The 16,847-nt window shown below is 33.5% G+C and overlaps 1 protein-coding gene across 1 annotated transcript in view; it reads right to left on the minus strand.

Annotated features, from left to right (window-relative positions):
* Positions 1-2,964: 2,964 nt before the first annotated feature.
* LOC128998169 (sorting nexin lst-4) overlaps positions 2,965-16,847 on the minus strand; it is a 45,961-nt gene continuing 32,078 nt past the window's right edge. Inside the window, exons 8-11 of the mRNA XM_054424182.1 lie at positions 13,537-13,718; positions 12,086-12,267; positions 10,323-10,529; positions 2,965-6,106 (exon numbers count right to left, since the gene is read on the minus strand). Coding sequence (XP_054280157.1) covers positions 6,059-6,106; positions 10,323-10,529; positions 12,086-12,267; positions 13,537-13,718 — 619 coding nt within the window. The 3' untranslated portion in view covers positions 2,965-6,058. The remainder of the gene's footprint in view (positions 6,107-10,322; positions 10,530-12,085; positions 12,268-13,536; positions 13,719-16,847) is intronic.

The following is a 16,847-nucleotide window of genomic DNA, read 5'->3' on the forward strand; positions in this document are numbered from 1 at the left end:
GAGCAGATGTTCAATTGTCATTGTTGCCAAAATAGGAAACTAATATTGGATCACCCTTTACATGGCATAAACATCTACAATACTATAGACTAGATCCTCTATAGTATACCTAAAGGCTAGGTCCTCAGAGCTACTACAACTGATGTGCAATTTGGAACAAACCCTAGGTATATATTGATAGGAAATAACAAAGTTTAATGTCCATTCAGCACATCAGGAAAACCCAACTCAGCACACCTATATAGATATACTTTTTTGTTGGTATCTCAATTTTGTCCGGAACCCCAAAATGGGGTATTATGGGGGAGGCTCAAAAGTTTTACATGTAAGCCTCTAAGTGAAACATAATTTTAAAGGCCATCAGTTAAAAAGAATATCGTCGAAAACTAGAGGTCTGTATCTCAACTGATTGCAGAATGGCAGCCATTTTTTTTCATCACCCTGAGAGACCCCACCTAAAAATATACATCAATATCCCCTATTGGTGTTTTAATGGGTTTTACTGTACCAGCTATTCATAGTAAAACTATTCATAGTATTACCGTGACAAGAAACTTAATAGTATATTTTCATTACTAGGGCGTAAAGTGACTCTTGTCGGCCTGAGCTCAAGTTTTGGAAAATGAGTGAGGATGAAAATACACTTTTTGGCAGTGTGATGAACTATATTTTTTGTCATATTGCAACATTATTTAACGAACTAAGTTAGATAAACAAAAATAATTTTCAAGTAAAGATAACCTCTAAAAAAGACTTTCAACTTGTTTTCAATTTTGCTAATGCAAACAAGCAGCTGTTTAAACAATTGATTCAATCATTTTGCCTTTTACTGTTGTGTTTGTGTTCATATATCGATATGTCAAACTATTGACAAGAATGCAACATATGCTACGACCGATTAAATAATTTGATACATAATTTTGATACATGTGATTGCTTACAATCAAAATTTACAACAGCTGTATTTTACTCCCTAGGGAATAATAAGGCTTTTTACTACCTAGGGAGTAAAAGAGCTACTTTAGCCCGCACTGCATGCATAAAATATGAGGCAAAAGTACTTTTTAGTCAGTATTACACTTAAGCAGGTATTATGGAGGTAGCTAAGAAAATTTTAAATTGAAGCTCCATAAGAGTTGCAGCATCTCATTTTAATGGCCATCTGTTAAAAACAACATCTGAAAAAACTAGAGGTCCCTATCTCAACCCATTACAAAATGGCAGGGGGTTTTTAGTTTTCAGATTTTACATTTAACATTTTTGGTTTCCTGGCAAAATTAATTTTAATACCAACTACACTTTTACATACACTTTTACGTACACTTTTAATTTTTATGGAGGTGTTAACAAATTAGCTTTCCTGGTATAACTTGATTATTGTTGGTAGGGGATATTGACATTTTTAAGTGGGGTCTCGGAGGTTGATGAAAACTAAAATATTCTGCCAGTGGGTTGAGATAGGGACCTGTTAGTTTTCGCTGATACTCTTTTTCACTTATGGTCTACGTGTCACTTGATGGGGCTTTTATTTAAAAGTTTTGAGCTGCTCCCAAAATACTCCATTTTGAGGTTCTGGGCAAAAATATTCATTCAGATCAAAAAGTACTTTTTAGTTTCGTGTTACAGTAATATTGAGTTTGTTTTACCTGGGAGAGGGCACACAAATAGCAATATACATGTTGCGGTGAAGCCAGCTTTAGCAGAACACTAGAGGGGCACGCGGAGCCATAGAGTGGCAAAAAGCAGCAGCTATAACATGGGAGAGATAGAGAAAAAAATCAACGTGTGCTTAAAACACCTGTGTTATTCACCGATGGCATTCTTAAAGTAAATTAAATTCCTATCAAATGGGTAAATAATTTCTATAAGAACTATTACCTATTTAAAATTTATTATTGAAGATCAAAGTTAAATGAATTGTTTTGGACTTTGAACATATGGTTACTTTAACTACGATTTTGAAATAAATATGATGTATCTATACAAATAATAAATCTATTTGTGTTCCCTAAGAGTTTCTCAAAATAAAAGTAGTATATTTATTTACCAATATTTGATAAGAGTATTAAAAGAACCGTATTACCTTTTAGCGAATTTCCCTATAGGGAAGTAGCTATTACCGTAGGTGGCACGGTAAGACCTAGGCCCGAGACCGATTTACTTTTTCATTTTGATGTCCCCAGAGGCCAAAAACACTGTTCGTTCAAATTTTATATATGTATATATATATATAGATTTATATATATATATATATATATATATATACGTCCGTGAACGCGATAACTTGAGTAATTTTTGTCCGATTTTGATGAAATTTGGTTTAAAGGTGTAAAGCGGGATAAACTTGAATGAGTTCGCGAACCAGCACGATTGGACCATGGGAACGGGGCTTTACGGGGGGTTTTATGGGGTAAAAATTGGTTTTTCTCACTTTTGACCCTCAAAACACAAAATTTCCCAATTTCTCTTTAGACCTTTTTAAAGAGCTTAAAAAAACAAATAATTTAGTATATAAAAGTATTTTTGTTCGATTATTAGTAACGGAGAAAATTTAAAAAATTGTAAATTCAAAATTCCCATGTTATTCTTATGGAGAATATTGTCAAATGTTGTAGTTTGCTTGTTTATGAATATATTTTGATCAAACTTGGCAAATTTATTTATTTTGTACTAAGCTATCAATATTATACTCAAAAACACACTTAAGTTAGTTTCCTTGTAGCAGCAAACCTAGGTACTCGTTAAACCTAATGTTATTAAAATATATTTAACTGAAAATCAATTCAGACGAATGGAAATTCGCTTAGTCAGCAGGTTTGCTGCGGCGGGGGTATTTTAATTTTTTTTAGTTTTTAAAACAAACTTATTAAATTTAAGTTTTAAATCCAAAATGCACTTTGGATGGTGAAAAAATATTAAATTAGCATTCCTAAATATTTTCTAAAATTGTTAATACCATTTTTTGCTAGTGTTAAGGCATTTTTGTGTCTAGGCAGGTAATTTGAAATAACCAAAGTCAAGAAAAAATTCAAAGCGGCGTTCGCTTTTATTACACTCACAGCCGTTCCATTTAAATTTTGGACTTAAAAAGTAAAACATTTTTCTTTGTCATTACATTTTCAATTGTTTATATTTATATCATATTAAGCCATATTTTTAGACCTTGATGTTAAGCAATATAAAATATAAAATATCTTTGCGGCACGCGGTCAGGCTGGCTTCAACGAAACTCGAGCGTGTCCCCTCCTTAATGTTTAATCCTCCTAGAGTACAACCGATTAAAACGTTAATAGGCTGATGAAAAAAATGGATGACTTTCTGTTATCAGTTGAGATTGAGAACTCTAGTTATTGCCTCTATTCTTTGTAACTATTGACCTTTAAATAAAATAAACCTTTAAAATGATAGGACTTTTCATTTACAAATTTTAGCTGCCCCCAAAATATCACATTTTGGGGTTTCAAACAAATAAGTGTACTTTTATGCCATATAGAGTTGTGCAAAGTTTGGTTTTCCTGGTAAATCCCATTACAAAAACTGAATAGGGAGTGTCAATACTTTTGTCCAACCCTGTATATGAAATAGACAGTGTCATTTTTACTTTCTACCCCAAAACATGGTACATGAAGAAAGTGTTCTTTTCACCAACATTTTTTTGGTGGAAAATGGTAATATACGATTTTGGATTCCACTAAACACACAAAAGTAATGTGCGAAGTGGTGTTTGCGTGTGTAGAGCCACAGACTACACCTGCCGTCCAATTTTGATGAGATTTGGTATCTTTTTACTACTCAAGGTATCAAAAGGTTTTCTAAAAAAAATTTGAAATTCTGATTTTTTCAATGGTGATTTTACCATAAAATGACAGAAATATCAGATTTTCACAAAAATGGCTAGAATAATTTTGCTAACAATTTTAATGTGTTATTCCTTTTAACTCTAAACAACATATACATCCCGTGGTGCTGTAAAAAATTATGGTTCAAAAGTTTATTACAAATTTTGTGATTTTCTTTATAAAAAATCAATTTTTGTGATTTAAAACATAAAATAATATAGTTACTTCCCCGTCATCCATTATAATAAATTGTTGAAAAGCTAATGGGAGAAAGTATGTGTCAGTTTGCTGATAGGCCTACCGTTCATTTTTATTTTGTTAGTAGTTGACTTTTATTGCTATTTACAATTAATATTACTTTTAACGTTTTTAACTTACAATTTCTTTCCAATTTTACCGTTACTATTATTATTTTTCAGTGGTTTTTGAATTTGTTTTAGTATACAGTTGATATAACGATCTACAGTGATGTATTGGACTGAAAGTTTGTCTTTTGATAATAAATAAAGGACAATCCCTAGACTTAGGAAACACCAGTATTTTACCACCACCATACCAGACTGATATCAAGTATTCAAATCTAAAAACTGTTACTCACTAAATATTTTGGAAACAAAATGCCACATAAGAAATTGCTTGTGAAAATACTTTGGTTTATCTGCAAAGAATAACAAAGGAGAATTTGGACTTGCAAATTATTTTATTTAAAGCAACAGATTTTAAAGCAAAAACATTTTTTTTACACTTAAAATAGTATATTTTATAAAGCATCTTCACAATATAAGTCACATAAAAATATATTTATATATATGTGTGTATAAAAATATGTCAAAAGTTAGCGTTAACTGCTCTAAAAGTTGTTTTGGTCCTAGGTCTATTCTGTACCTTGAACTAAAGCTGGAGTCATCTAAACTGTATTATGATCTTGTACACCGAAACAGTTAGAAATTGTTAATCGATTGCTCAACATTCGCAAACATCAAAGTTTTTAAACATCAGAAACAAAAAGAATAATAGCACTTGCTTCAAAATACAAACTCAACCAGCTACACAGAAGGCTAGAATTGAGACATAACAATAATAACAATAACAACAGTTTTTAAAAACTTGAAAATCTAGGAAAATATGACTATACATTAGTGTAACCAGACAGAATACCAAATGAGAAATTAGCACTGTTAGGCATAAGCCTTGAACACTTACTTTACTCTGTACAGTATATACAAATTAACTATGAAGACCGTCCAGTCAGTAAAACACGTTTCGTTCTAGCATGGAACTAAATGTGATTAGAACAGTAATCTTGGTGTCAAAGTGTTTCACCACTCCACATCTATCTGTAACATGTGTGCTGCATCTATTGAGCTTTGTATAGAAAGTTTTATTAAATTAAATGCTGTAACTAAAAACCTTAAATAAAATCTTAAACGAAATCTTAAATAAAAAAGTTTGTTATAAGGATTTTGCAGCAAAAAAAAAAAAAAACTTGTTGTGAAAACTAATGTAGAGAAAGAAATAAAGATTCTTCAAGCCAGTAGAAGCTAGAGTGTATTAGTTCTAATATTTGTTAAATCAACGTTGTACCACAAAATGTGATGCTAGTTGTGTATTCAATTAACTGGTAAACAAATTAAACAACTAAACATGTGAAAATTAATATTTTTTTATTACAGGACATTCTATAGCGGATTTTTGGTCACTGCCAAATTTTATAGTAAATATATTGCATTAAGGTATAAGACCGTGGTCAAAATCGCAGTGAATTTCTACACAGAGGGTAAAAATCTTGTGCATCAGCATGATAAATTCACTAATTTTAATGTCAACCATATAGTTAAGAGTCTACATTTTAGTGGGTGATAAGATCTGATTTTGTTACTTTTAAACTTCAATATGTTTGTTATTTTCTGGACAGTCCTCGTATAATAGTGCAATATCACTTGGTTTATTCAGTAACTTTAAAATAAATACTCTTAGATTAACATATTTATATATAAAATACAAGAGAGTGGAATGATTGGTAGATCATATTAAAGAGTTTTAAGGTTGAATGTACTGGGTACAGCCACACCTGAAAAATGCAATACCATCAGGTTAACACCAGATATTGCAACCCTTGCATTCACTATTCCTCTTTCTAATAGGATCTACCAATAAATTGCCCGTTTACAATTTACACATAACATAATGGAATAGTAGAGAAGGCAATGTTAAAGGCTTCAGTCCTCTTCAAATAGTGTGCAAGCTTCTTGTAGTTTGGCAGCAATCTGAAACAATTTATGTAAGATTGTATAAATACATGAAACATAAATATACTTGCCGACTATTCTTAACATTTTTGTTGGTGAGACTAATAATTCGATAGAATTGAGACCTAGAATAGTAGTGGATGAAGTAAAGAGTATGGCATTGTTGTCAGATTTGAACTAGCTTGCTTGGCTGCAATGGGACCTCAATGGAGACCTTAATTTATTGACTACTTTTGTATCAACAACTTATTTAAAAAGTATTCAACACAAGAAATCCTTCGACAGAGTAAAGCGATCTTCTTACCAGAAATCCCAATAGCCTTTTTCTAATGAGTTAGGATTTTCAGTTACTTTCAAATACTCAGGCAAATGTTAAATAATTTCAGTTGAATTCTTTGGTGGTAATCCATTGAATACCATTTATATATTTACTAATTTTGCTAACTCCTCGTATTAAAAACACAATCCGTGCTAGGTACAAAATATTAATAATTGAAAAAAATAATAATAATAATTTGACAAGGCAGGATCACAACATTTAAATAGTACAAAAATATATGGGAAAACCTTCTTCTATTTACATTTATCATTTATTTTTACAGTTTTTATTTAATTTTTATTTTTAAATAACTTTAGTTGTATCTGGCTTAGTCTCCTATTATGGTCCTGATAACCAGTGTGACAGGTCAAAATAAATTGCCATAGTAGCATTGTTTATATATATTTACCGCGTTATAAGTGTTTACAGTATAAATGTAAATATATCGGATTGTGTTGGGAGACATATTTTGTTTAATTCCTATTTTATTCCAAAAACGCGTTCTATTAGCAACTGGAATAAATCTGTGATGAAATTTAAATATGATTATATGAAGTTAAGTATGAAAAACTATTGATTATTTACTCAACTGGTACCATGTCATTTACTATGGAGAAACGGTGCTTAGATCATACCTTGAAACAACCTCCTGACAGTTTGCACCTGTACGAAGATCTGTCACAATTGTTCTACATTAAATTTACCAGTGTTAAATTTTGAATTAAACATTAACAAATTAGGCTGGACATTGTTAATACAGTAGAACCTCTTTAATCCGAACCCCCGTAATCCGAACGTCCACTAATCCGAACCCCTCATTGCTCTACTCTACACACAGTACAGCAGTTCTTTATTCAGGGTGTCTACTACATTCTGGATAAAAAATTCATGGACAATTCCCGTACATTTAAGGACACTTTGCCGTAACCTTTGTCGGTGTCATTAGGCCTACCGAATAATTTTCCTGATTTGTCAAACTGTATTAATCTTGTTATTAACTGTAGTTGTACCAGAGAGAACAGTAAATAATAACAATAGATAAGAGTTAAAAATTTCAAAATAGAAATTTATTGAAAGTAAACAAGTATAGGCCTACCTATACTTTAGGTAAAGCTTTTATAGTGTAACAGAGAAACGCAATCATTGTCTCCTGCGACAGCGACAAATATCTCCATCGGTCACGTAAACTTCATAACATAGCTTATCCGATCCAGGCGGATTAATTTGGCATGATTCGCCCTGGCACAACGTTAGGCTCTTGACTACTTTTGAAAAAAAAATCTTTAATGCATATTGTTACTCAGTTCTTAGTACAAAATCAAGGTATGGTAAGCGGCTACCAATAAGCAATGAGCACAGAGTAAGATTATTGTATTTTCATTTGCAAAGTTAATATAGACACATAGCAATCATTAGTTGTTTATCTAGGCTCAATTACATTTTCTTAATATATTTTACAGCTCTTTCAAGAATCAAAATACCCAGGCCTAGACCTAATTATTTAGGAGGGCCTATATAAACTGGGTACCAAACAATGAGGTTATAATAGCAGCAAAGTCACTATCATCATTCTAGTTCATAAGATTTAGATTGCTTAAAGCATACAACTCAATAAATAAATATATGGGAAACAAAAAACATTGAAACCTGAATAGCCAACAATATAAGACAAAGATACAGAAAATGCAATGACATAATTTGAAACCAAGCAGGCCTACATAGTGATAAAACATTAATGCAAACAACATTGCTTGTGGTTTTGTCAATTAAAAGATCAAATATCCATAAAAAAGGGGTTAACTTACAAAATAAAACTGTAGATTATTTACATGTTTAATATGAAACCATAAACAGTTTTATGGCACTAGGCAATGGCCGCGGCAAATTGAATCTTTAAGCCAAAGTACAAGTAAGAAGTGAAATTTAACAGCCATTATAAAGCTATTATTTTCACGATAAAACAGGTTTGGGATCTCATAATAATTACCCTAGTAATAAAAAAAGAAGTTGTAAAGGAATAAAAGTGATACAACTTTTATGAGCTATAACTGAGTCAACAGTTCTTGGAAGTACTTGACTTGACACTTGATTGTCGTGATAAAATATTAATGGGTTTGAAATTGCTAATGGGATTTTTATTGCATAATAACTCTAGTAATAAATTATGAAAATGTAAACAAACATCTGATAAACCTTTTATGTGCTCCTAACTGGCATTTAAGGATAATTCCGTACATTTCATGGCCAATAAAAAATTAAGTACAATTCCCGGTTTTCCCCGATTTCCCGGTTGGTAGACACCCTGTTTATTCTATACTCTATTTAATTTACAGTACTGTTTATTCACCATGTTTACTACTGTATTAAATGAACACTGTATTTTACTTTATAAAACATTTTTTTTACTTCCAAAATAATGTTGATCAATTTTAGCCATGTTTAAGCTATTGTTATGTAAAAAAAACAATATGTTCTGTAATCCGAATTATTCAATAGTCCGAACTACCCCTGGTCCCAATTAGTTTGGATTAAAGAGGTTCTACTGTATAGAGAAAAATATATTTTATTGGATGGAATACTATGAAATAATAAATTGCCAAATGTTATACAAAACACTAAAACCTTCATGATGGAGCGGTCTCTGGATCGTCCGAATCAACTAATATAGGCTTACATTATTTGTATGCTGTCAAAACTATCCTTGATGGTAGAACGACGACTACAGCTGTTTTGTGCTTTTATAGTAGCACATCTTCAGGTCGAGAATGTCTTGCTAATAATCCCTGATGTGTAGTTTGTAAAAAAATATAAATGAAACGGGAAATACATAACGAATACAACACACACGACAATACATTTAAATAACTGGTGGACCAGACACTGAATTGATTACAAGAGCCTGTGGAAGGTAAATCGCGACTGTCACGTTTCGGCAGCGTTGACCCCTACCCTTGTGCTATCCTTATCTCGTCTTTTTCTTGCCTGCTTGTTGGTGATATGAATGGCAGTCTGGCTGACCAGTTATTTAAATGTATTGTCATGTATGATGTATTCGTTATGTATTTCCCGTTTTGTTTGTATTTTTTGACGAACTCCACATAAGGGATTATTAGCAAGACATTCTCAACTTGAAGATGTTCTACTTTAAAAGCACGAAACAGCTGTAGTAGTCGCACTATCATCAAGGATTGTTTTGACAGCAAACATGTAATCTAAGCCTATATTAGTACTAAAACCTTGATTATCTCAGAGTGAACTAACTGACAAATTGCCCTGGGTGTAAAATTTACAAATAATTATCTGTATAAGAAAAGTTTCTTTTTTTAAACCATTAGTTTTCAAAACCCAACTCCTATTTGTATTGAAACAGCTGTAGTAGTCGCACTATCATCAAGGATTGTTTTGACAGCAAACATGTAATCTAAGCCTATATTAGTACTAAAACCTTGATTATCTCAGAGTGAATTAACTGACAAATTGCCCTGGGAGTAAAATTTACAAATAATTATCTGTATAAGAAAAGTTTCTTTTTTTAAACCATTAGTTTTCAAAACCCAACTCCTATTTGTATTAATTTTAAAATAATGCAGTTTATAATAAATAAAAAGTAGATAAATCATTGTAGATGTAAAAAAATGCATTACTAACAAGCATTATACTCTACTTAAACTAAATGAAATAGGTTAGATTGCAAAGGGTTTTTTTCTTCTTGAGAATTAAGGAGACAAAGGGCAGGATAAGCAGACAAGGGAGATGTTCAGGATTTTGCCACAATCCCGGCTTCTACCTTCTTTAATAACGTTTCATATCACTGTCGTTTTAGTTGTTATAAATTCTTTATGTAAGCAAGTATGATAACTGGAGTTATATAGAACTAGGATTTTTTTAAAGTCAACTGCGGAGGTAAACAAATACCTTTTGGTAAAATGCGGCTTGTTCAAAGAGAAAATTCTTGGTGGCTCTCTTGATTTGAAGTGACCTCTCACTGTGGAAATGATTGATCTCTGCCAGAAGTGCGTAAGAGACTACGTCAGTTCGTTGAACCACTTGTTGATATTGTGACTGCTCCATCTTATGCTCCAAAGTCTGACGTTCACAATCTTTGCGTTTCTGAATAGCGTTCTGTACAAAAAACAGAGGGATGAGTTGTGCAAAGTACATCGCTGTGAAATGCTTTTAGGTTATTTACTCAAGTAAGTACATCGGTTATAAATTATACAGTTTTGAATAACTGTATTATTATAACTGTATTATTATAGCTATCAGCTGGTGGAAATTGGATAGTTGATGAACAAACTAAATGCATTTTTTTTATGGACTAAATAATTTATTTTAAAAGTAAGCCTTTTTGTTTATTACCAAACTAAACTTTCTATTACTGCTCATAAAGAATTATTTTAAGTTGATTAAATACTCAAACATTAACTTGATACAGTTTCCCAAAAGTTTTAAATGCTGAATTCCAATGCCTCTTACATTTTTCAATTCACATGGCCTGTGTAATAAACAAAAAAAGGTTAGCCTGTACAGTATAGAATGCATTGGACGAGTAGAAACTGAACCAACAACTTACCAAGTGTTAGTTATAGCATAATTTTGATATATAATTAGTTTTTCTTTTATATATGAATCACATTCTAATATAATTAGTTTTTTTAAATGTATGAATCAGATTCTAATTTCATCTCAAATGTTTGAAAAATAAATTCAGTTGGAAAATGTTGAACAATTTTATACTCTCACAATAAAAAAAATATTGGCATATTCTTACAATTACTTAAAATATCCAATCACCCCCTAACTAGTTACCGATTCTAGCTAACATGATGAAATGTTTATGGAGAGGTTAGGCCCATGTTATACGAGCGACAATGACGTCACGCACATGTCATGGGAACGAGGACACACAAGTTTCAGTATCAGGTTAAATGTGAATTTAACAAATTCAAGGGAGAATATGCATCACTGGCGTGTACCCCTGTTATAAACAGCGCTGATAGTCCTTCCCAGCACTCGATTTGTAAAAAATGAGATGCTGGAGCTGTGAACTATTTAATGTGTTTAGTACCTAATTATGGCAATATTTTTATCTTTCCGAAAGAGAGGTACTAGAACTCTGTTCCGCCGCAAATCGAACACTGGTTCTTGCGTCATTCACTTATTTCCATGATGGACACCATCCAGTTGAGTTGTTTAGGTATTGTTGCAGATTTTGGAAACAGTTCTAGCTATACAGTTTTAGAATGTATAATAGCAATTAATACTTTCTCATTCCAAATACTTACCTTTCAGTTTCCAATAAAATGTGTATTTTTATTACACTCTAACAGAACCTAAGCACAATGGTCAATCCATGCCAAATAGTCCAGTACTGGTTGCTTGGCCATCAAAGAAAAAATTATAATTTTATGTTTAATACACTAAAACACATAGGCCTACTACGATTGTGCGTCAGTTGTGTATAACCTGGTTCTGTGTTTTGTCCGCCGCAGTGCTAGCGCAGCAGATTGTGCTAGCACTGCTCGTCGCCGGGCTAATGCAGACTCGCTGACAACAATACCGCTTGTATAACCTGCACTATGCATGTACCTATGAACTGACAGTATCGCATAACAAATTTACTGAAGCATTAGTGCTTGTATAAAGAGAATCTTAATCTAAATAAATCTTTGTTAGACCTTGTGAACAGACAGGATGTCTGGGAAGGAGGCCAAGATTCCCTTGTAGATATGTAGTGTATCTCCTAGAGGTTCCCAGTCGTGTTTGGGTTGCTCTTCAAACAACTGTGCAATGCTATGGTACGTTTCACCTACGTATCTGATGGCATCGGGCAATCCCTTGGCATCATGAGGGACACGAGCTGAAAACAATACCTAAAATCATCTTCTTTCTAAAAACGATTTTCCCACACAGTATTAAGCGGATGGTTTCTGTACTCTTTTTAGACTAGAAAGGCATAGTTAAAGAAAAGGGTTTGATAAATTTTGCTGAAGTGCTTTAAATAAAGCTACCAGCCCAAACAAAATCAACTCTGGAACCGCAACAATGCCATAAGCTGGTAACAAAGCTACCTCCCACATGTGTAATAGACCGGCCCACCGCAAACGTAAATATTTATTATTTCATTGCTTTAAATAATTTTCATTAACACGTTGACTGCAGCATACATTCAACCAGGCGCTCGCCAATGGCAGCGAGGCCAGGGCAAAGCCCCGGCGTGCCACCGAAACAGCAAACGCAATTGGCATTCAAATATTTAAATCTGACGAATAACAATAGAATAGCAGTGATTGTGCTGCTTTACCCCGAGAGTGGACATAGTTCACTGAAACACCCAAAGGTAGCAGCACTGCATGAATCAGTAGCCAGTGTCTTTGTAATTTGGCTTGAAGGGAGAAAATCCCCAAAACCGGGACAAAAGCATTAGCAGACGGGATTTTACGGGAAATTTTAGTAACAACCTACACCAAAATAAAGCTCACATTCTAAGCTACAGGCTGGCAACGAGTATAACGTTCCTTAGAAATGACTGAGCTCATACTGAACCTGAATGAATAGTAGCTGAATTGGTAGTGGGAGTGGTGCGACTACATTTATAGATGTAAGCCGATAGGAGCGCCTGTGACGCGGCTACATCAACAGATGTAGCCAGCACTCAACGTGTTAACAACTGCCATTGTGTAGAGTATTGTGTTAATTTATGATAGAGAATATTATGAAATTCCACAAGAAATAGTAGTTAAGTGTAAAGAAATAATATTGAATCTGCTGCCTGGTAATTGAGGAATGAACAATGAACTGCCACCAATGCTTTCCTTAGACACTGTGTATTCCAGCGAGTTACACTACAAATTGTAACTCTAAGGACATAATAACTAGGTTAAGTCTTGACACAATAATTTACTCAAAGTACACGTGAATAAAGATTGTTTGATTGATTTATATTTTGTTCCAATATTTAAATTTTATTTTAGGTTATAAGGGTTAAAACTTAAATGAAATTGAACTTAAAACTGACCAATGAAAAAGTAAACGGCTGAGTCAGGGAGTAAGCTCTCGAACTAAAGCATCAAATTTCCAAACCAAAGTGGTTAGTTAGATGGTAGATAACGTAGCAAGATATACTGACCATTTCCTTCTTCCATATGAAGCGAAGTCGCCAAGTTACAGAAGGATTCTCCTATTTTGTGAAACTCTCTCTGGTAGGGACCTTGGTGTTTCTTAGTCTGGTCTACTGAGCAAGCCATTAGGTTCTTCACTGACAGGTCTAAACTGTGGATGAACTTTGAGCAGTTCTCAGTTTCCTGATCACTGAAAAAGCAAAGACTTATCATACTACGAGTTAACTTGTATTGCTGATTACTCATAATTGATAAACAATTCTTACACATGATATAGTCGGACGTAGAAAACAGGATATTGATTACAATTACGTCATTAATTTTATCACTTATCATCATGTTTCTTAGTTTTTATTTTTTGACGTTTGGAAAGTTAAATTTGCAAGTTTTGCAAAATATGGACCAATAGCTGTTAGGTTATCTCAGCAATATAGACTATTGTATTTTTCTTATTTCTCAGTCAAACATGCAAAGTTTGGTTAGAAATTCCACAATATACTTGTATTCCAATTGCCAACTCAATTAACTGAGGACATACAAATCAAATCATTCAAAAAAAATCATTCATTAAAAATGAATTCATATCATAAAGACAAAGTGCAATCAGTTTTTCTGAAAGTTTCTTTTTAAAATTATTTAAGTTCAAAGACTGGTCTGTGAAATAAAAGGACAATTTGTTGTAGACTTGTATACATTGATAATAAGGCCTATTGTGAAACAAAGCTTATCTGTGGCTTGGAATTTTCAAAAGTTGTTTGTGTCTAGATTCATAATTATGAGCTTTTTTTTACAGTTTTCAAATAAATAAAGGTTTTTTTTAATGTAAAGTGCCAAGTGTAAAATATAAAGAGCAGGAAGGGTCAAAAGTTTGATTTTTTTAAAACTGGATCTACATGATTTTCTTGAGCTGATGCCAGCAATGACTCTGATGGCCTTTTTTTGTTGTTTAAAGATATATTTGCTAGAAGGTGAATTTGCCCAGCACAACAAACTGTAAGACATAATTGATAAGAAATAACCATGGTATACTAACATCACTGTCATCGCAAATTCTTCTTATAATTCGGAGATTAAATATAGCTTTATCTAGTTTAGCATATAAATGGTCACAGTGGTTATTCCATTTTAAATGATCTTGAACTGTAAGTCCCAGAAAATCTACTGATTTACAGACAGGAAGGTCAATGTTGGTGTTGGGAACTGCAAAAATTAATTCTTTGGACCTGTTTGAGGAGGCCGAAAATTCTAATATTTTAGTCATGGCATGATTTAAGCTTAGACCGTTCTTGCTCAACCAGAAACTGATGTTTTGAACAGAGGAAGAGATATTAAGTGCCAATTCATTTTTGTCTTTACCTTTGACTATTGCTGTTGTGTCATCTGCAAATAAAATTAAATCTGAATTTACATTTGAAAACAAATCGTTGACATAAACTATGAACAAGAATGGCCCTAACTTTGAGCCTTGAGGAACTCCCAAGTGTACTTTATTCAAATCAGAAAAAAAAAAACGAGTTTCCATTCAAGGTATAAATCATTACTTTTTGAAACCTATTTTGGAGATAGTTGCCAAACCACAGGACAACCTCCCTACTCATACCATAACATTCCAGCTTTTTCAACAAAACATCATATCTAAGAACCGGAGCGCACTATCCCGACTACGGCCACGACCACGACCAAATGCCCGACCAGTCGTTGTCGTTCACCAAGTGACCAGAGCAGGACCCGACCAAGGCAACGAATGTTTTACAAACTTCAGTGAATATGGACGTTGAAGAAGTAGCTGCTGGGGTGCATTTGTATCGTAGGTACGTTTAAGCAGAAGAAGAAACGATACTGGGTACATAAAATGTTAATTGTCAGGTCTACAAAAAGGCAGTTTGCAACATTTCATGAAGAGCTATATCAATATGAAGACAGGTTTTTTAATTACACAAGAATGTCTGATAAAAGCTTTGATGACTTACATAGACACTTCATAGAGACAGTGTATAGGAAGTGAAGAAAAACAGTGTATATGAGTGGTGTACTGGTCGGGTCGGAGGCAAGTCGGGAGTAGTGCGCGTCGTCCCATTACATTGTGTGCTATTTTTGGCTGCAACGACCAGCGGGTCGGGCCCAACCAAACTGGAAAACTTTGGTCGTGCCACCAGGGTCCAACCAGTCGACCAGTGCGCACTGTTCCATTTATTCCTATTATAAAACTGGTGGTATCCGACCAGTCGGAGTTGTGGTCGTGGTCGGGATTGTGCGCGCTGGCCCTAACATTGTCTAAAGCCTTGGACAAATTCTAGATACACTAACAGAAATACTAATCTTTAATGGATCTAGGGATTCGACTAGTTTCATTTCCAAGATTTGGACTTTCTAAGATTGAATTAATTAAACATAGATTGGACCTATTATCGCTATTATCTCTCAAACACAAGCTATTTATTTGCAAAAAGACCCAACCTCTTTCCTTTTAGGCACAAATACATCTAAAGGTGGATTCTGAATCGTTTGGTTATGACATTTTATAGGAAAACCATTTTAGTAAGAATTGAACACAAGCCTCAGAGACTAAAGACCCACAGTTTAATCCTACATGATTTGCATCTTAGAAGTTACTTCCGGCAAAGTGATTTTTGTAAATTATTTTGCTAGATCAGTAGAGCAATGCTGGAAAGTAGCTTACCTTATTCATTCCAAGAACATGATTATGTATTTCTACAAATGATGGTCTGATCCGGATATCGGACTACCGGATCCGCCGGATCTGTGCTAGAACCGACCAGCGAACACAGAATAAAAATAGAAGGGCCACTCGAGACGAAAGCTATCGCCACTTTTATAGCCGACACTACATTTATTTATTTACATATTTACATTTATTTTTTATTTAGCCGGTGGCGTCTGCTGCGGATGAGTCACTGTAGTGGTGCGCGCTCACCTCGCCCATTCCAATCAGTCAGCCAGTATTGCATCGCACACTCGCACACCATATTCGTTGGCATAGTCGCACACACCCTGCTTGTTATATGTTCTACGTCTTGCCTCAAAACAGGAGAGCACTGTTTTAAAATGGAATCTGAGCATAGCCATATACTTATTTTAATAAAATCTGTTTGTAAAAGATACTTCACTGTAAGATTGCACCGCCATTCAAAGCTTTACCATGATTCTTTGCATGTAACAAAAATTAGAAATCACCTTCGCAAAAACATAAGATTTTTAGGTCAATGAGACCGTCAGCTTATATAAGCTGTTATGTATTTTCTTTATTTAGTTTTTAAAATATCTACACTCGCTCTGTAATTTTGCAAAAATCTTACAA

The sequence above is a fragment of the Macrosteles quadrilineatus genome, unplaced genomic scaffold (genome assembly GCF_028750875.1).
Source record: "Macrosteles quadrilineatus isolate MER2022 unplaced genomic scaffold, UCM_ALF_1.0 Scaffold_7__1_contigs__length_78375512, whole genome shotgun sequence".
Taxonomy (NCBI): domain Eukaryota; kingdom Metazoa; phylum Arthropoda; class Insecta; order Hemiptera; family Cicadellidae; genus Macrosteles; species Macrosteles quadrilineatus.